We start from the raw sequence: 20,792 nt of genomic DNA on the forward strand, positions 1-20,792 counted from the left end.
ATGATACAGCTGTACAAGACGTTGGTGAGACCACACTCGAAGTATTGTGTGCAGTTCTGGTAGTACAGGAAGGATGCGATTAAGCTGGAGAGGGTGTGGAAACGATTCACAAGGACGTTGCCAGGACTGGAGGGCTGGAGTTATAAAGGAGAGACTGGATAGGATGAAGGATGACTACACAGAGGTGTGTAAAATCAGGAGGGACGTGGATAGAGTGGACGGTCACTGTCCTTTGTTCCTGGATAGGGGAGTCTAAAACTAGGGGGCACAGTGAGAAGGGAAAGATATAAAAGGGACCTGAGGGGCAACTTTTCCACACAGAGGGTGGTGGGTGTGTGGAAGGAGCTGCCAGAGGAAGTGGTTCTGAGAGAGAAGATCTACCTGCATTGGAAAGGCAGGGACTAATTAGGGACAGTCAGCATAGCTCTGTGTGTGGGAAATCGTGTCTCATGGATTTGCTTGGGTTTTTTGAAGAGGTGACCGAGGCTATAGATGAGGGCAGGGTGATAGACATTGTGGACTGTAGCAAGGCCTTTGACAAGGTCCCGCATGGTAGGTTGGTTTAAAATGTTTAAAAGACATTGGACAGGTACATGGGCAGGGAGGGTTTAGAGGGATTTGGGCCACATTGCAGGTAAATGGGACCAGCTCTTGGTTGGCATGGACGAGTTGGGCCGAAGGGCCTGTTCCCGTGCTGTGTGACTCTGTGACTCTACGCACAATACTTTGTGCAGGTCCCACATTCAGCCACTTACAGGGAGGCCACAGCCCAACCTCAGCCACTCCTGAGGTTCCTCCGCCTCCTGCTCCAACTCCCCTCTGGTCCTGTCTCCTCCCCCTAAATATCACCAGCAGTGCCCACCCCCCTCACCCCGCAAATAAACTTCTCCCGGCTCCTCTCCTTGGAAACCATCGCCCCATTGCCACTCTCCACCTCCTGCTTCCTGGGTCGGTTCCCAGTGCCGGCTCTGACCTCACGGTCACGGCCTGACCCCTCCCACAGCCCGGAAACCAACCGCAGAGCCACAGGAGGTGTCCTCTGTAACCCAGAGCGGGGCAAGCTAGGCAACTACCCACCCCCTCCCCCCCAAACTGCCCTCCTGACGACAGCCCAGCGTGGGTCCGGTTGGACATGGAACTCTCGTCCAGTCCCCATCTCCACTCCCCAGTGCCGGGGGGTGGGGGGGAAAACAGACCACCACCCATTGCAGCCCCTCAGTCCAATCACTTCCTGCACCGTCAGCCACTTCTCTACCCAAGCCTTTGGTTTGTATCGTTCTCAGATTCTCCTTATGACACTGTAGGCCATTTGGCCCATTGAGTCCATGCCAGCCCTCGGAGTAACCCCTTCAGTCCCATTCCCCACCCACTTCCCTACAACCCATTCTCTCTCACATTCCCATCTGAGTCTCGCACCATCCACCTGAACTTACACCAAGTAACCTTCCAGCACGTGGGAGGAAACCGGAGCACCCGGAGGAAACCCACATAGTCACAGGGAGGACGTGTAAACTCCACATAGCGCCCAGACTCAGGACCGAACCCGGGTCTCTGGAGCCAAGGTCACTAAACGTGGACGATCAGGTCATTCCAATATTGCTGTTTGTGGGATCACACTGTGTACAGATCAGCCGCCTAATTTTCCCCACAGTAGAACTTTTCAAAGGACCCATGGCCAACATCTGCAGAATTTCTTGTGTGTTAGACTTTTCTGAGGTGGGAACAGACTCTTTTCCACTCCTGGTGAGGATCCTACAGCTGGGACAGACAAGAAGGTGAACAGACTTCCCTGGAATGACAGAGGGCAGGCCACACCTCCTCAGGTTCAATCACATTTGGGAGGGGTGAATTTGATGGCTTGGTGTACGTGGGGAAGCTGTTGGGCGCTGAGAATGGGTCACAGGGACGTTCACTTGCTCTGAGAGCCAGCATAGACACAACAGACTGAATGGCCTCATTCTATATCCTCAGAAGAATGAAATATGAAAGTGATGCAGTATACTGGGACAGGACACCGTTAATGGCAGGACACTGCTTGCCTTTATGAGTCGAGGCATTGAGTTCAAGAGTCAGAAAGTTATACCGCAGCTTTATAAAACTCTGGTTAGGCCGCACCTGGAGTATTCCATTCAATTTTGGTTGCCCCATTATAGGAAGGATGTGGAAGCTTTGGAGAAGGTGCAGAAGAGGTTTACCAGGATGCTGCCTGGATTAGAGGGTATGTGCGAAAAGGAGAGGTTAGACAAACTTGGGTTGTTTTCTCTGGAGCAGCAGAGGCTGAGAGGAGACCTGATAGAGGTTTATAAGATTATGAGAGGCATAGATATAGACAGCCGGTATCTTTTTCCCAGGGTTGAAATGGTATTGGTATTGGTTTATTATTGTCACTTGTACCGAATTACAGTGAAAAACTTGTCTTGCATACCAATCGTACAGATCAATTCATTACACAGTGCATTGAGGTAGTACAGGGTAAAAACAGTAACAGAATACGGAGTAAAGTGTCACAGCTACAGGGAAGTGCATTGCAGGTAGACAATAAGGTGCAAGGTCAAACAAGGTAGATTGTGAGGTCAAGAGTCCATGTCTAATGTCTAATACTAGAGGGTATGCATCTAAGGTGAGATGTGTGGGCCAAGTTTTTTTTACACACAGAGTGGTGGGTGCCTGGAATGCGCTGCCAGGGGTGGTGGTGGAGGCAGATACAATAGAGGCGTTTAAGAGGCTGTTAGATAGGCACACGGATGTGCAGAGAATGGGGGGATCTGGACATTGTGTAGGGAGAAGGGATTAGTTTAGTTAGACATTTAATTACTAGTTTATTTAGTTTGGCACAACCTTGTGGGTCAAGGGGCCTGTTCCTGTGCTGTACTGTTCTGTGGTCTATGTTCTGATACAATGGGTTTGGGGCAAATTCCATCTAACACATATTCATGAGGTTACATTAAGAAAATGATAGCATTTCCCCATGACAACTGAAAGAAGAAAGACAGTGATTGTTGGGAAACTCATGACAAGTTTGCCCACTGATTGTGAATTTACTGGAAAAGTTTCACTCCTGAATTTCCTGACCTACTGCTCCGAGTGGAATTGTTCCAGGTTTGTGGGCTGCCAGCGTTTCCTTGGGTGTGGATGAGAACACACCCAGACCTCATTACTACAGTAATCAGCTGGGCTGGGTGAGATGGGACCGGGAGCTGTGAGACCAACTGCTTCCAACACTCTGGGGTGAACTTGCTCAACCATTTGCAACTTTTGACTGTCTGACAGATTTCCCAAGCATTCTTGGGCAATACCGATGCAAATAATTCAGTGTCGCAAAGACAATTCACAGTAACATAACCCCTCCCATGTCACAGACCATCCTACACCTTCCACAGCCATAACTCCCCCCCTTTCGATTCCATATCCAATGAGGCCAAGGACACACCGCGCCCAGACTGTGGACAGACTCTAGCCCGAGACTTCAGTCCAGGACAGAGCTGCGCTGTTGGAGGGAGAAACCTTTCTGTGAGACTTTAGAGACTTCAGCAACAGGATGTTTCCCCAAATCCCCCATCACAGGCTGCCCCCTTCTTTTACTGGTGATCACCCCCTAACTCCCTCAATTACTGACAAATGCCCCCAACCCTCCCAATTACTAGTGACCCCTCCGCAACAATTCCCTCAGTTATCAGTGACCACCTCCAACTCTCTTGTTACTTCCCCCCCTTCACTGTTCTCTCTGTAATTAAATTAAGATCTTTTCTGACTGTTGATGACTGTGGCTTTGGGCCTCAGTGAAAACACTAAATGGTGCACAGCTGGTCAAGCTGCTGCCTCACAACTCCAGAGACCCGGTTCAATCCTGACCTCAGGTGCTGTCAGTGTGGAGTTTGCACGTTCTCCCTGTGACTGTGTGGGTTTCCCCCATGTGCTCCGAATTCCTCCCACATCTCGAAGAGTGGTAGGTTAATTGGCTGCTGTATATTGCCCCTAGTGTGTAGGTGAGGGGTAGAGTCTGGGGGGTGGTGGGAAGCTGAGGGGAATGCAGGGAGAATGAAATGTTAGCATGGGGTGAGGATGGATGGATAGTAGAGGGCCAGCACAGACTCAGTGGGCCAAAGGACCTGCTTCATGCTGGGTGACTGTGACTTCTAAAGGGAAGTGTTGTCGACACTTGCCCCGTGTGTTACACACTGGGACCATCTTACACTGAACACAGCGCAGGACTTAACCCTTCTCCCAACAATCCACTTAATGCCTGATCCCACTCTCACCTGGGAATGAAATCAGGACCTCCCTCTCTCCGAGCTCCTGAACGTGCCTGTAATTGTTCACCATCCCCATTTGGTTCTTTTCGGTCGTGTTCGAGAAGTACAAATCGCTCTCTAACTCTAAAAGCTGGAGCAGATTAAACAGGTCTGGTTACAAGGGCACGGTGCCAAACGGTGGACACAGGAATCACCGTCAGTGCCAGTCAGCAGTTACCCCCGAAGGGAAATAGTCCATGGGGCTTGTGACAGGGTGGGATTGGGACTGAGTGAATTCTTCCAAGGGATCCAGCATGCACATGTTGGGCCAGGCACGGTAGTGTAGCAGTTAGTGTAACGCTATTACAGCGCCAGCGACCCAGGTTCAATTCTGGCCGCTGTCTGTAAGCAGTTAGTACATTCTCCCTATGTCTGCGTGGGTTTCTTCTGGGTGCTCCGGTTTCCTCCCACATTCCAAAGACATACGGGTTAGGAAGTTGTGGGCATGCTATGTTGGCGCCGGAAGCGTGACAACACTTTTAAAAAACTTTATTTACAGCACGGTAACAGTGTCCCCCGTGCTGCCCATTTAAACACATGTTACCCTACCCGTACGTCTTTGGAACGTGGGAGGAAACCGGAGCACCCGGAGAAGAGAGAAGGGTATATGGAATGAGCTGCCAGAGGAAGCTGTAGAGGCGGGTACAATTACAATGTTTAAAAGGCATTTGGACAGGTGCGTCAATAGGAAAGGTTTAAATTTAAATTAAATTAAATTTTATTTACAGTGTGGTAACAGGGTCTTCCGGCCCAATGAGTCTGCGCCGCCCATTTTAAACCCAAATTAACCTACCCGTATGTCTTTGCAATGTGGGAGGAAACCGGAGCACCCGGAGGAAACCCACGCAGACACGGGAGAACATACAAACTCCTCACAGACAGCGACGGGAATCGAACCCCAATCACTGGCGCTGTAATAGAGTCGCGCTAACTGCTACGCTACTGTGCAGTGAGGGACATGGGCCAAGTGCAGGCAAATGGGACTGGCTTAGATAGACATCCTGGTCAGTATGGATAAGTTGGGCCTAAGGGCCTGTTTCCATGCTGTATGGCTCGATGAGCTACCTCACGTAGAGCACATGTGTGCGGAAGGAACACTGGAAGTGGTTCAGTCCCCAGTGGTCACTGCATTGCTTTAGATAAGCAACTCATGGTTTGTGAGACTTGACAATGAAGATCTCATGTCAGACTGTTAGCATCTGTGTAATGAAACTTGAAGTGAAACAAGAACAGCTCCCATTGATATACCTCCTGAAGTGAAATATCCCAAGGCACTGCCTAACAGTCTTATCAGTCCAAATTTGGCAGTTAAATAAGTCGCTGAGGTTGTGATCTCGTCCCCTCAGTAAAAGGAAGAATCACTCTGCTGCTGTATGTGAGCTACAAATGGTGAGCGGGGCAGCTGATAAAGTATGTCAGAACATCACAGGACTGTTCGCTTCCACGTTCAGTAACCAGACCTCCGAGTGAACCTCGCTGACTGGCGATTGGATGGACTTCCAGCGTCCAAGATGTATGGCAGCACAGTCAGGTGGAGGGGAGTGGGGGGGAGACAACCTTCCACACAGTTGGGAGGCAATGTAGGAGGCAAAAACCAAATGAAAACACAGTGAGTTCTGTTACCTGTTCACTGGAGATCTGCACTGGTTCTCTGAACACCGTCCACTGCACACTGGGGTAGCACGGAGGGGTGGTCAATGATCCGTTATAGCGGAAGTATTCATACAGCTGGCGTGGGAGAAGGTCATTGATATTAAAACCAGGGATCAGGATCTCCTCATCTGGAAAAGTTCAACACAGGTCGCTCAGGGACAGCTGACTGTAAGGTTAGAAGTACAGAGGACGATGTGCACACAGCAGGAGTCCACAATCTGCACGTACTCAGATAATCTGGTGTAGGGCCAATGGTTGAAGAATAAACATCAGCTGGGATACCAAGGGGATCTTTCTTCTTTTTCAATCTTTTTATTAGTTTTCAAATTAATACAGATTAATACCAAGGGGATCGGCCCTGCCCTTCTCTGAGATTGGGCCTTAGCCCAACACTTACCTGAGGGAGTCACGTGGCCTCAGATTGACACCTGAGCTAAGAGGTGGCACCTCTGACGAGGCAGCACTCCGAGCTTGGCAGCAAATGGTCAGTGCAGGTGGAATCCCAGAGCCACTGCTGGGAGAGAGGGAGGGGGGAGAGAGAGGGAGGGGGAGAGAGAGAGGAAATGGGGAGAAAGAGGAAATGGGGGGAAAGAGAAAGGAAAGAGAGGTGGAAAGAGAGGGGGGGAAGAGAGAGGGGGAGAAAAAAGAGAGGGAGAATGAGAGAGAGAAAGGGAGGGGGAAGAGGGAGAGGGGGAAAGAGAGAGGGGAGGGAAAGAGAGAGGGAGGGAAACAGAAAGAGAAGGAGAGAGGGAGAGAAAGAAAGAGGTGTGAAGGCAGAAATGTTTAGGCAGAGGTTTAGGGCCCATGCAGTGGATGGTTGGGGAGGCAGGGCATGGTTCTCCTGGTGTGAACGGATGGAGGGAAGGAGACATGGAGAGGCTTGAACAAGAGCGTGGGACTGCTGAAGCTGAGGCATAGCTGAACTACGAGCCGTGAATCAGCAGAGTGACGGCAGGTGAGCAGGAGCCGGTGAGGGATGGGACGCAGCGGCAGAGCATTGATGCGCGCAGGTATACGGGAGGTGGCAGACTGACACGAGCACTGGATGGTCAACAACAAGTGTAGACGGGGCAGGGCAGAGGTGGATGGCGTGAGATCTCCTGGTGCCTTGGTGACGGAGTGAATCCTGGCCAAGGGACTCCGTGAGAGACGGTGCTGAGGTTGCAACCTGTCCACGAGGCAGGGCCCAGGAAAGGGAATGGGAGCAGTGACTATGGACTGAAGACAATCTCCTTGGACTTCCCAAAGTTTTACTGACGGATATCAGGGCTGATCCGGGAGATGGAGGTGTCTGTCAGTATGAAGGAGTGTACTGCAGTGCTGTGGTAACGCTGAGTACAAGTGTACACGAGGAACTCGCCACTGTCTCTGCCGCTTATCAGTGATGTCATCGGGATTTTCCTTGTATAGCCTGGGCAATCAGTCCAGCTTCAAGAGTATTAAACACGTTGCCATTCATTTCCATTTCCCATTCGTTTCAAGATCTTTGTCTGGCTTCATCAGCCCCTGCAGAGACTAACCCATCAGCTCACCCACAACGTCCCCCACCTTACGTGGCAGGTCACTCCCTGAACTGTTCCATCAGCTGTATAGCAGCCAGCAGGCATTCTACCCCAGCCCAGTGGGCTCACTCACAGTCAGCACCCTCCTCTTCGTACCCCACCACCTTCCTTGCCAGTACCCCATCACACCATCTTTGCTCAGGATCACTCTGATCACTGGAAAGCAAGCACTGGATCAGTTTTGGGAGATCCCTTTCGAACATAGTCCTCCTTACCTTTGTGCTGAATCTCTTTCAAATGCTGAAATATATGGTTGTAAGCAGCATTGAATGGTCCAATCTAAAGCAGAGAAGAGCTGTTAGTTGAGGGCCCTGCTGCCAATTCAGGGTCTGATGTATGAATGGAAATGGAAGGGAATGGGAACAGAATGAATACCTGGATCAGAATTCCCAGGACTGCCAGCCCATCTACTTTGTCTTGTGCTACGGAAGCATTCTCATATTTCTCAGAGTTGTAGTGAACGATGTGCATCTGAATGGACAAGGCAAAGGTGAAAACATCACTGGTAAATTGGTTTATTATTGTCACATGTACCGAGGTACAGTGAAAATGTTGTCTTGATACAGATAAATTCATTACACAGTGCATTGAGGTAGTACAAGGTAAAACAATACAGAATGCAGAATAGTGTTGTAATTACAGAGAAAGTGCAGTGCAGGCAGACAATAAGGTGCAAGGTCATAATGATTGTGAGGTCAAGAGTCCATCTTATCATACAATGGAAGCATTCAATAGTCTTATGACAGCGGGATAGAAGCTGCCCTTGACTCTGGTGGTACGTGCTTTCAGGCTTTTGTATCTTCTGTCTGATGGGAGAGGAGAAGAGAGGGTGTCCGGGGTGGGAGGGGTCTTTGAGTATGTTGGCTGCTTTACTGAGGCAGTGAGAGGTGTAGACAGAGTCCATGGAGGGGAGGCTGGTTTCCGTGATGTGCTGAGTTGTGTCCACAAGTCTCTGCAGTTTCTTGTTGTCATGGGCAGAACAGTTGCCATACCAAGCTGTAATGCATCTGGACTAGATGTAAGTATTGGGTTAATAATTCATGAGGTTCCATGATATGGGAAGACATAGTTTGCTGAAGGGTGGATTTTATTAATGCATTGAACATTCAACAATTCCAATTTTATAGCACTCTTCCGAAGTATAACATGCAGACTTTCTTTGAGCATTGAACGGCCAGCTAGGGAGGGTGACAGATATGCATACCATACATTCTATGCAGGAGGACCTGTGCTCCAACAACTGTAACAGTCTGTGCGGGAGGGAGACAATAGCATGATGGTCTTTATTGCAAGAGGATTTGAGTAAAAGAGATGTCTTGCTCCAATTATATGCAGCCCTGCTGAGATTACATATGGTGTGCATATCTGTCACCCTCCCTGTGGATACAAGGAATGCAGCAAAGTTTCACTGGACTAGAACATATAACACTACTGCACAAGAACAGGCCCTTCAGTCCATCGTGTCTGTACCGACCATGGTGCCAAATGAAACTATCTCATCTCCTAGATTGATCCCTGGGATATCCCAGTTAGGGAGGGGGTGTGGGGGATTAGACAGACTGAACCTGAGAAATTGTAGGTTTGGAAGAACAAAAGGTGAACTCATTGAATCAAAGAGAATTCCCAGGGGATTTGAGAGGGAATGTGCTGAGATGACAGTTCCCCTGGCTGGAGTGTCTAGAATCTCAAAATAAGGGGTCAGCCATTCGGGACTGAGGTGGAGTGTGTTTTCTCCACCTGAAGGGTGATGACCCACGAGGCTGTGGAGGTTCCGTCTCTGAGATCGATGGAGTTCAGGGATTCAGGGGATGTGGGGATAGTGCAGGAAGGTAGCACTGAGATAGAAAGTCAGCCATGGTCTTATTAAATGATGGAACAGTCAGAAGGGGCCAAATAGCCTCTTCCTGCTTCCACCCCTTATGTTCTATTTGGTTCTAACCTTGACAATTTTAAATCAATGACCCATCATCAGTCACCCCCCCATTAAACCAGTCTGGGTTGTACTCATCTCTAAACCCAGCGCTGGGGTTAACTACCCTCCTAACTAGCTCAGGGTAATCGAGGTCAGGCAAGAAACGATGACTACACCAGCAGCAGCCATTTGTTGCGGACAAGTAAGTGAAAACAATTCTGCCTTCGCCTTGTCAAGTTCAAGTTTATTGTCATGGGCACACATACCCAGGGTATAAATGCCATGAAAATTAGCTCTTTGCAGCAACAGCACAGAACATTACACACACAACAAACGTAAACTTCAGGTCCAATAAGCTAGCCTGCACCTGGGTGATGTATCCCACAATCTCCACTGCCTGCCACGATTATTTCACCATTTGGAAATTTATTGATAGTGTACAACTCAAATAACAACCTGCCCCTGGGATGCAACAGGGACACTCCCCCAGCCCCTGCAACACCAGCCTGCTCTCCCTTACACAGCATCCCATCTGTGTTACTACGCTCCAGTTTAGTTTGTAGCTCACACACTGCATCACATACCAGATACCCAACACCTCTGGCTGTACATTACAGGATTATCCTGCAACGTAACACACCTCAACCTACAGGGTCATATTACTCTGACGTTGCTGTATAATTCATCCACCCAGGCTCCTGCTGAGTCAGCCTAACGAAATGGAACACCTGAATGTAATGGAACCACCACTCCTTTCAGAATCTTCAATAACAGTTCAACATTATTTACAAGAACACAACAACACAAGAAATTAGGAGCAGGAATAGGCCACTCGGCCCCTCAAACCTGCCCTGCCATTCAATGGCTGACCTACACTGGCCTTAACTCCTCTTCTGTGCCAGTTCCCCATACACGATAAGATACAGTATCTTTATTGGCCACATGTACATCAAAACACACAGTGAAGTGCATCTTTTGCGTAGAGGGTTCTGGGAACAGCCCGCAAGTGTCGCCACGCTTCTGGCACCAACATAGCATGCCCACAACTTCCTAACCCATACGTCTTTGGAATGTGGGAGGAAACCGGAGCACCTGGAGGAAACCCACGCAGACATGGGGAGAACGTACAAACTCCTCACAGACAGTGGCCAGAATTGAACCCGGGTCACTGGTGCTGTAAAGCATTACGCTAACCACTACACTACCGTGCCTGCCGTCCCTCAATTCCTCGATCTTCCAAATATTTATCTATCTCCACCTTAAATCTATCCAATAATCCAACCTCCACCACCCTTGGGGGCAGAGAATTGCAGAGATTCACTACCCTCTGAGGGAAATCTCTCCACACCTCAGTTTTAAATGACTGTCCCCTTATTTTGCTGCCATATTCCCTTGTTTGTGACTCTCCCACTAGTGAAAACATCCCAACATCTCTCCTGCCACATCCCCTGTAGATCTTCTATGTTTGGATAAGGTAACCCCGGACACTTAACATTGAAAAATGTTGCAAATGCTTCACAGGATTACATGAAGCAGAGAGGTGATACGTATCAGGGTTGTAACCTGGAATTTGGAAGGTTAAGGTTGATTTGACTGAAATATTTCGGGAGGAACTGACAAGAATGATTCCCACTAGTTGGGAAATTGGGTGGCACAGTGCACAATAGTTATTCCCACTGTTTCACAGCTCCAGAGACCTGAGTTCAATCCTGACCTCTGGTGGTGTCTCTGTGGAGTTTGCACGTTCTCCTTGTGACCATGTGGCTTTCCTCTGGGTGCTCTGATTTCTTCTCACGTCCCAAGGACATGCAGGTAGATTAATTGGCCCCTGTAAGTAACCCTCTAGTGTTGACTAATGACAAAAAGAATCAAAGGGGAGTTGACGGACATGTGACAGAAAAATGAGTTGCAGATAGGGAAATAGAGTCATACAGCAGGGAGACAGGCCCTTTAGCCCAACTGGTCCATGCCGACCGAGATACTCATCTAAGCTGATCCCATTTGCCAGTGTTTGGCCCATATCCTTCCAAACATTTCCTATTCATGTACCTGTCAAAGCGTCTTTTAAATGTTGTTAATGTCCCTGCCTCAACCACTTCCTCTGGCAGCTCGTTCCACACACGCACCATCCTCTGTGTGAAGAAGTTGCCCCTCAGGTCCCTTTTAAATCTTTCCCCCCTCACCATAAACCCATGCCCTCTAGTTTTTCATTCCCCAATCCTGGGAAAAAGACTGAGTGCATTCACCTTATCAATGTCCCTCATAATTTTACAAACCTCTATAAAGTCACCCCTCAGTCTCTTACGCTCCAGGGAATAAAGTCCTAGCTTGCCCAATCTCTTCCCGTAAGTCAGGCTAACTTGGTGACATTAATAAGAGATTGGAGAGGGGGAATGAATGGGTCTCGTGGGATTGCTCCCCTGAGAGCCATCATGGATCCAATGGGCCGAATGGCCTCGTTCTATGCCAATGAGGAAAAAAATTAGAGTCAGGCCTTCCAGATATACACAGCGGGCAGTGGACATTTGAAGCTCTTCCATCATCGCTGACACCGGGTCCCTTGATAACTCAGGACCTGGGGAGTGTGGGGAAAGGGTCGATGTTTGGAATTAGGGTCCAGATCGGAACAACTGCACAGTAAAAAGTTGGATGCCATCCCACAGGAGAGGTATCAGGGGCAAACTGTGCTGAGCTGGAGGGATAATTGTACGGGCACCCAAAACAGTTAAATAAAATAAAGTAAAAACACTTGCTTCTTAATCACGGCTTTCCCAACCATGGAATGGAGATCAGGATTGAACCTGGATCTCTGGAGCCAAGAGGCAGGGGCTCCACCTGCTCCCCAGTGTGCAACCCCTTAGTTACATGGATAAACTTCAGTTGTTCTTGAATAGAGGCTCAGAGGGAACATGGCAGGGGAACTTGAATTACGCAGGGCCTAGACATGGAGTACATCCATGATCCACAACATCTGGCCCAGATGTTCTGCCCAGGACTGTTCTGGAGACTCTGACATTACTTCTTCCTCCTCCTTTCTCCTTACAGAAATGGACTGAACTCACGTCATCCACAAGGCTGGCTCGGCAACCTGCCATCGTCTTGATGGGAACTTGGAACAATATTGGGAAGTATGGCTGATTTTGTCGCATGTTACATTTACAGGTCATTCTAAACACAAGGTTAATGGCACTCTTAGCAGTGTGAAGGAACAGAGGAATCTTTGGGTCCAGGTCCATAGATCCCTCAATGTTGCCACGCAGATCGATAGGGTTGGTATTAGTATTGGTTTATTATTGTCACTTGTACTGAGGTACAGTGAAAAGCTTGTCTTACAAACCGATCATACAGGTCAATTCATTACACAGTGCAGTTACATTGAGTTAGTACAGAGTGCATTGATGTAGTACAGGTAAAAACAATAACAGTACACAGTAAAGTATCACAGCTACAGAGAAAGTGCAGTGCAGTAAGGTGCAAGGTCACAACAAGGTCGATCATGAGGTCGTAGTCCATCTCATTGTATAAGGGAACCGTTCAATAGTCTTATCTGTTAAGAAGGCGTATGGAGTGTTGACCTTCATTAGTCGGGGTATTGAGTTCAAGAGCCGTGAGGTGATGTTGCAGCTCTGTAGAACTCTGGTTAGACCACACTTGGAGTTTTGTGTTCAGTTCTGGTTGCCTCAATATAGGAAGGATTTGGAAGCTTTAGAGAGGGTGCAGAGGAGATCTACCAGGACGTTGCCTGAATTGGAGAGCATGTCTTATGAGGATAGGTTGAGTGAGCTGGGGCTTTTCTCTTTGGAGAAAAGGAGGATGAGAAGTGACTTGATAGAGGTGTACAGGATGATAAGAGGCATAGATCAAGTGGACAGTCAGAGACTTTTTTCCAGGGCAACAATGGTTAACACGAGGGGACATGATTTTAAGATGATTGGAGGAAGGTATAAGGGGGATGTCAGGGGTAAGTTTTTTTACACAGAGAGTGGTGGGTGCATGGAACGCACTGCCTGCAGAGGTTCTGGGGGCAGATACATTAGGGACATTTAAGAGACTCTTAAATAGACACATGAATGATAGAGAAATGGGGGGCTATGTGGGAGGGAAGGGTTAGATAGATCTTAGAGCAGGATAAAATGTCTGCACAACATTGTGGGCTGAAGGGCCTGTACTGTGCTGTAGTGTTCTATGTTCTATGTTAATATTAATCTCACTTAGTCGTCTGACTATAATCTGCGTTGATTTCTCATCTCAAAATTATTTAAATAGTTCTACATTTCATACAGTTAATGCAAAAAGGTATGACGTTTTTGTGATAATTTGTAACAGCACTTTCTAATCGGGCACTTTTATGTTAGACTTGATCCCTCATCATTTTAATGCCAGTCAAGTTAACTGTCACAAACTCCTGCAGCCACAAAGCTGCTACTATTAAAACGTTCAGTGTTGACTAGTTCCACGGCACTGCCACTGTTTTTAGGGAAAGAATACTTAACATGTGTTTTTAAAAGCTCTGGGGATAAATTCTAATATTTAGGGGTCATTTCATTTTAAAAATAACTGGGTCAAAAAATGCAATTACTCAGATTTTATTCAAGAATGGTGATTGTAATTCACAACATTCAATGTACAGACTAACCCCGAGTCACCAAGTGCAGCAACAATTTAGGACTGTTCTGTTTGAACCTCCAGACGTTCCTCTCATTGCCACTGCTGGTTTCACTGAACAACACACCCCGAAGCAGGTTCCATCTCACTGGATACTTTCTGCTGGGTCAACAGAGAAACCTCCCATCCTCCTGCTTGAAATACCTTCTGTGAATTCCTTCCCTGGACATTATAAACAGATGGATTCCCAACACCAAAACAAACTGTTAATTTTTAATAGTCAAAGCTAAATGAATTAGAATCAGCAGAAAAGGACTCCTGTACAAATATCACCTCTACAGCTGCATTGGTACAGTTCCCAGCTCACTAATCTACTCATGTGACCGTCCCCAGCTCAGAATAAATTCGTTTCAGCATTGCTGACTTTCTTATTCGCTCACTTCAGGAACTGGGAGTTACTGATGAGACCAGCATTTATTGGCCATTTGTAAATGACCTTGAACTACCTCCTTGAACCACTGCAGTCCTTCTGGAGCGGGTGGTCCCACAGCGCTGTTGGGGAGGCAGTCCCAGGATTCAGACCCAGTGATGGTGAAGGAACGGCGATATCTTTCCAGGTCAGGACAGTGTGTGACCTGGAGGGGAACCTGCAGGTGGTGGTGGTTCCCTGCACCCGCTGCCCTTCTCCCATCTGGGGGTGGAGGTTGCTTGTTCGGCGGGTGGGATTAGAGTCGCCCCGTGCATCTGCTTTGTGCCTGGCAGGAGAGAAGTGCAAGGGATGGAGTGGAGTGGGAGGGGGGTGTTTCTGGAGGGAAAACTTGTTGATTACACAGTACTGATCTGTATTTGCATGCTGTTCACTGTTTAGTTTGTTTACATTGAGGTGCAAAGGCATAAAACGTTTCATGACTTCAGTCTTCTGTATCTCACTGTCAGGGCCCGAGCTCCATAACTGACTTACAACGAACCTTCCCTTTCAACTCGGGGAAAACAAACACCTTCTCTCCTCGTGTCCAACCCCCTTCCACCTCCCATTCTTTTCCAAGAATTTTCCAGACCATCAATTTCCCAGACACCATTTCTCTGTCATGCGTGTTCATCCATTCAGTGACTGCATCCAGATGACGCCTGCTATTCATGAATTTATTGTTTAAACTGGTCTGATCCTGATCTAAACTGGTCCCCTTCATTGCTGAACTGGTTCAGGCAGTGGCTAATCTGTCAAACTGAATCAGCTCCCCCAGCAGAACAAAGCGAAGCTCAGGATGACTCACAGTCAGTGCTGATGCAGGAAGCATTGTAAGGCTGAACACACAGCTCTCATACCCACAGGTAGCTGGGGGAATGGAGGACTGAGCTTGCTGGGAAACCATTAGAAGTAGCAGTAGACCAATCAGCTGCTCCACCCTTCAACTGGATCATGGCTGATCTTTGACCTCAGCACCACTTCCCTTAATATCTAAAAATCGATAGATCTGTGTGTTAAATATACTCAGTGACTGAGCTTCTGTAGCCCCTGGGTAGGGGAACCCTCACCAGCCTTTGGCTGAAGAAGGTTCTCACTCCTGTTCTGAATGGCCATCCCCTTACTTGGAGACTATGACCCTGGTTGCAGACTGCCCAGCCCAGGGAACTGCATCTATCTGCTTAACCCCTCCTCACTGGACAACCCCACCGTCCTGGGAATCAGTCTGACGAAGCAGGTTGCACCTCCTCTGTCCTCTTCCTCCCATACAAATCGGACCTGTACACAGAAATGGAGCAAAATATCCTCTTGCAATGAAGGCCAACATTCCTAACTGCTTGTTAACTTGCAGAGCTTGGTGTACAAGGACACCCAGGTCACTGTAAACACCAACGCCTTCCACTCTCTTGCCGTTTAAAAGACCCTGCCTCTGTAGGGTTCAGATCTGGGACCTGCCTGTTATAGCGACTGGCCGACTCCACACCCCAGCCATTACTCCCTCTTGGTGAACAGATTTCCATCCGAGCAGCATTGGGAATACTGCGAGTGAGATGGGGTTATACCTCAGACTCCTGCAGATCCCTGCTCACATTTGTAAATCCAATCATGACCACATGATCCCACATTGCTTGGGGAGTCAGTGCACAGTGTGGCCTGAGCAATATCTTCTGTGTTCTTTCATAACCCCACACTAATATGATAAAAAAAAGCTCTGATGGTTTAACCAAGTTTCATTTCATCACAGAGCCTACAAGGGCTGTTACAGCAACCCAAGAGAGGAAACCTCAGCAGCAGGGTGGCAGTTAATGGGTCAACAGGGCCTGGGTTTTAATCTGATCCACAGACTTGAGCACTTCAGTGTAGCACCGAGGCAGTGCTGTACTGACGGAGCTGCTGCCTTTTTTAATGAGACATTAAACTGAAGCCCTTCCAGGTCGCCAGCTTGGCACAACATGGGAATTATAGACTCATAGAATCATTACAGCTCCACAGCCCACCTTGTCCATTGGGAAATGCCAGAAGAACAGGGCTTTCTTCTGAGCTCCTAGACAGTTATCCTCAAACCAGCACCACTGAAACAGGTTGTCCGGTCACCATCTCCCCACTGTTTGTGAAGTACAATCAAAAAATCCTTTAAGACAAGAGTTCCTTCAGCCACTGCATCCATGCAGTTGCAATAGATCTCCTCAACCTAATCCCAGCTTCCAGCACAGAGTCACACCCTGTGGCTCATGGTTCTTGAAGTACACAGCCAAGTACCATTTAAATACGATGAGGGTTTCTGCCTCCTGAGTCCCACCACTCTCTGGGTGAAAGTATTTCTCCTCATCGTCCCTCGACTCCTCCTAGCAATTGATTTAAATCTGTCCCCTGGTTTTTGACCTCTTTGCCAAGGGAAATGAGTCTTTCCTATTCCAGCGAGGGCCCTCAATTCTATATCCCTCAATTGTCTCCTCTCAGTCTCCTCTGTTCCAAATAAAACCACCCCAAGCCTCTCCAGCCTTTCCTCACAGCTGCAGTATCCCATTCCTGGCAGCATGCTTGTAAATTCTGCTCTGCACCCTCTCCAGTGCAATCACATGTTGCCTGTAATGAGGTGACCAGAACTGTACACAGCGCCCGTCCTGTGATCTCACTGGTGTTGTACACAGTTCCAGCATAACCTCGATGACCTTACAGTCCAGGCCTCGGCTAACAAAGCATACCTTCTGCCTTGTCAACCACCTTATTGACCTGTCCTACGACCTGTAAGGATCTGTGGATGTACGCTTCAAGGTCTGCACCACCCAACGTCCTCCCATTTATTGTGCCTTCCCTTGCCCTGTTGCACCTCCCCAAACACATTCCCTCACACTTCTCCAGATTAAATTCTATTTGCTACTTTTTTGCCCAACTGCCCCGACCATCTACATCTTCCTGCAGTTAGTCAAACACGATCACATCTCACTCTGTCTACATTGACTGGTGAGTTCCTTACATTAAAACAAAATGTGATTACACTTCAAAGGTACTTCACAGATCGTAAAGTAATTGGAATTAGAATTGGTTTATTATTGTCACATGTATCGAGATACAGTGAAAGCCTTGCCATCTGATATTTCAAAATGTCAGTACATTGAAGTAGTACAAGGGAAAAGTACAAGGGAATGCAGAATATAATGTTACAGTTACAGAGAAAGTGCAGTGCAGGCAGACAATAAGGTACAAGGGCCATGGTGAGATAGATTGTGAGGTTAAGAGTTCACCTTTACTGTACAAGAGCCTTGGAACATACAGAGGAGTTTGGACCATTTGTAAACACATAACCACCATTTCACTGCAGTGAGAAAGCTTGTAGAGGAGCAAATGCAGTGCAGGCTGGGCTGTGACCTTACCTCTGATGGGTAATGCCTCCCACTGATGGTGTGCTCAGAACCCACAGGATCCGTCTCACTGCCCCAGTGTAGGTGGAGCTGTACGGCAGTGTAGCGATGAGACATACTGATGATGTGCATGGTTGGAGGCAGGGAGACTTTCACTGCAACAAACATAAACAGTCACTGACATCCGAAATAACAGCCCAAAGGGGCATCAGTATCAAACCCCCTGGGATCTCTCAGTAATCATTAACAAGGGCCACAAAAACCCTTCTTTAGACAAGGAATAACACTATTCAAAACACCTCATTCATAATTCGGGCTCAGACTTTTGTTTGTTTTATATTTGGTTCTGTCTGAGTTTACTAAGTGTTCAGCAAACATGTGCACTCAGTTCTTAAAGCTCTTCAGATGGATCGACACTTAGCCTGTGTAAAGTGCAACTACAGTGTATCCCCGTGTTCTAGTAGTTTGGGTAATGGAGATTTGTCTTTAAGGAATTCACAAATAACCACCAAAGAATTTGAGATACGGAATGAAAATTTGCCTTACTGAACTTATGTGAGGAAAAAAATAACTAAATAAACACAAAATGCAAAAGAAACATCAAATTTTGTCAATTGTTGTCAGGGGTTCATGATACAGACAGTTTTCTAGGAACGCAACCCTCCCGTAATGCAGGGGTATACTGTAATCTGAAACCAGTGATAGTAACAACACATGCACATTCAAAGCCGCACTAAAGTCCACCATCTCCCACCGGATCCACCTCCCACACCTACGTTTGGTCAGTGGCCCTGGTATGCAGGTTGGTAGCCACATGGGATGTTTAGTCATTTATGCTGAAAATGTAAATTCCATACCATTGTTCTTTATTGTTGGTGTTTCATTGGTGGGGAAAAAATTCAAAATTTGGCGTTTCAAGTAATAACTTTAACCCCTCCTCACAGCTGACCTCCATGGGCTAGGCATTGAGGAGTCCTGTATCTAAGGAAAGATGTGCTGGCCCTGGTGAGGGTCCAGAGGAAGTTCACAAGGATGGTCTTGGGAATGAATGGCTTAACGTATGAGGAGCGTTTGATGTCTCTGGGCCTGTACTCAATGGGGTTCAAAAGGATGAGGGCGGTTCTCATTGAAACCTACCAATACTGAAAGGCCTGGATAGAGTGGATGTGGAGAGGATGTTTCCATCAGTGGGAGAGTCTAGGATCAAGGGCACAGCCTCAGAATAAAGGGACTTTGAGTTTCTTCAGCCAGAGGGTGGTGAATCTATGGAATTCGTTGCCACCCGAGGGCTGTGGAGGCTAAGTCATTGGGTGTATTTAAGGTAGAAATTGGTAGGTTCTTGATTGGTTGCAGGGAGAAGGCAGGACAATGGGGTTGAAAATAAATCAGCCATGATTGAATGGTGGAGCAGACTTGATGGGCCGAATGGCCTAATTCTGCTCCTTTATCTCATGGACATGGTCATCCAGTGGGCACCTGGGGTAGAAGAGCGGAAGTGGGACCACAAACCAGTCTCAGGAGGTTGGTCACTGACCACTGACCAGGTTGGGAAGGGGGCTCCAATTCAATCCGTCCCTCCTCCTCTCCCACCTTCTTCCACCCAACCCCATCACACTTCTTGTCAACTAATCCCTCCCGCCCTTCACATCCTGCCCCCTCCCTTTGCTCCCCCACGGCCCCCATTCCCCACATCTTTAAACCTGTTGTCACTCATGTTTTTACCACTGGTTTCAATTTAATTACCAGTAGAAAAGGAACAATCACCATCATTGCTGGAAATATCAGGGACAAGAATGGAAATGCTAATTATTTGAAATTACAAAATTGAATGTTGAGTGCGGAAGGCAGTAATCTGCTGAGTCAGAGGATTAGGTGCAGATTTCCAAGCTGGTGTTGAGCTTTGTTGGAACAGCTTACGTGGCCAAAAGGAAAGGTCAGAGGGGGGAATGAGCTGCAGTGACAGGCCACTGGAAGCTCAGGGTCACCTTCATGGACGGACCAGAGCTGGTCCACAAAGCGGTTACCCCCACTTGCGTTTGGTTTCTCCACTGCAGAGCAGACCGTATGGTGAGCACTGAACGCAGTTCACAGTGAATCAGTGATTCAGCTGGCAGGAGTGTTGGGCTCCCTGGATGGCAGAAGGGAAGAGGTTAAAGGCCAGCACATTGGAAGGGGCTGTGAGGAGAGAAGGGGTGTTGGTGAAGATAGAAGAGCAGACCAGGGTGTCGCCGAGGGAACGGTCACTTTGGGATGCTGAAGAGGTGAGGAGGGGAAGACGTATCTGGTGCTGGAATCCCACTGAAGATGTTCAAAATGACAGTATCTATTGACTACGGACTCTGGCGGGGTGAGGAGTGAGGACAAGGGGAACCCCTGCCTTGCCCCGAGTAGGAGCAGATGTTTGGGAAATGGAACAGACACAGTTGAGGGCTCCGTCATCATTGGTGGAGAGGAGCACATAAAATAAATGCACATGTCAATGCTAACACTGACTTCCTTCCTTACACTCAACCTCTTCCATTGACAATGAAGGACCAAGTGATATACTTCCAGTCAGGATAGTGTGCAATATGGAGTCAAACCCACTGGGGGTAGTGTTCCCTTGCACCTGCTGCATTTGTTGTTCTTGGTGGTACAGGTTGTGGGTTTGGGAGGTGCTGTCGCAGTAGCCTGGGCAAGGAACTGCGGTGTATTTTGTAGACAGTGCACACTGCAGCCACTCTGTGCCAGTAGTGGAGGGAGGGAATGTTTAGGGTGGTAGGTGGGGTGCCAGTCATGGGGGCTGCTTTGTCCTGGATGTTGGGGAACTTCTTGAAGGTTGGTGGAGTCACATTCATCCAGGCAAGTGGAGAATATTCTGTCTCGCTCCTGACCTGTACCTAGTCGATGGCGGCAAAGCTGTCTACAGGAGAGTCACTCACCACAGAACCAGGATTCCAT

The 20,792-nt window shown here is 48.0% G+C and overlaps 1 protein-coding gene across 1 annotated transcript in view; it reads right to left on the minus strand.

The window, feature by feature from the left end:
• Positions 1 to 20,792, minus strand: part of ca12 (carbonic anhydrase XII) — a 50,524-nt gene that overhangs the window by 9,321 nt on the left and 20,411 nt on the right. Inside the window, exons 4-8 of the mRNA XM_052042422.1 lie at positions 17,865 to 18,007; positions 7,883 to 7,978; positions 7,723 to 7,786; positions 5,916 to 6,073; positions 4,260 to 4,383 (exon numbers count right to left, since the gene is read on the minus strand). Of these exons, the coding sequence (XP_051898382.1) occupies positions 4,260 to 4,383; positions 5,916 to 6,073; positions 7,723 to 7,786; positions 7,883 to 7,978; positions 17,865 to 18,007 (585 nt within the window). The remainder of the gene's footprint in view (positions 1 to 4,259; positions 4,384 to 5,915; positions 6,074 to 7,722; positions 7,787 to 7,882; positions 7,979 to 17,864; positions 18,008 to 20,792) is intronic.

The sequence above is a fragment of the Pristis pectinata genome, chromosome 32 (genome assembly GCF_009764475.1).
Source record: "Pristis pectinata isolate sPriPec2 chromosome 32, sPriPec2.1.pri, whole genome shotgun sequence".
In the NCBI taxonomy this organism is placed as follows: domain Eukaryota; kingdom Metazoa; phylum Chordata; class Chondrichthyes; order Rhinopristiformes; family Pristidae; genus Pristis; species Pristis pectinata.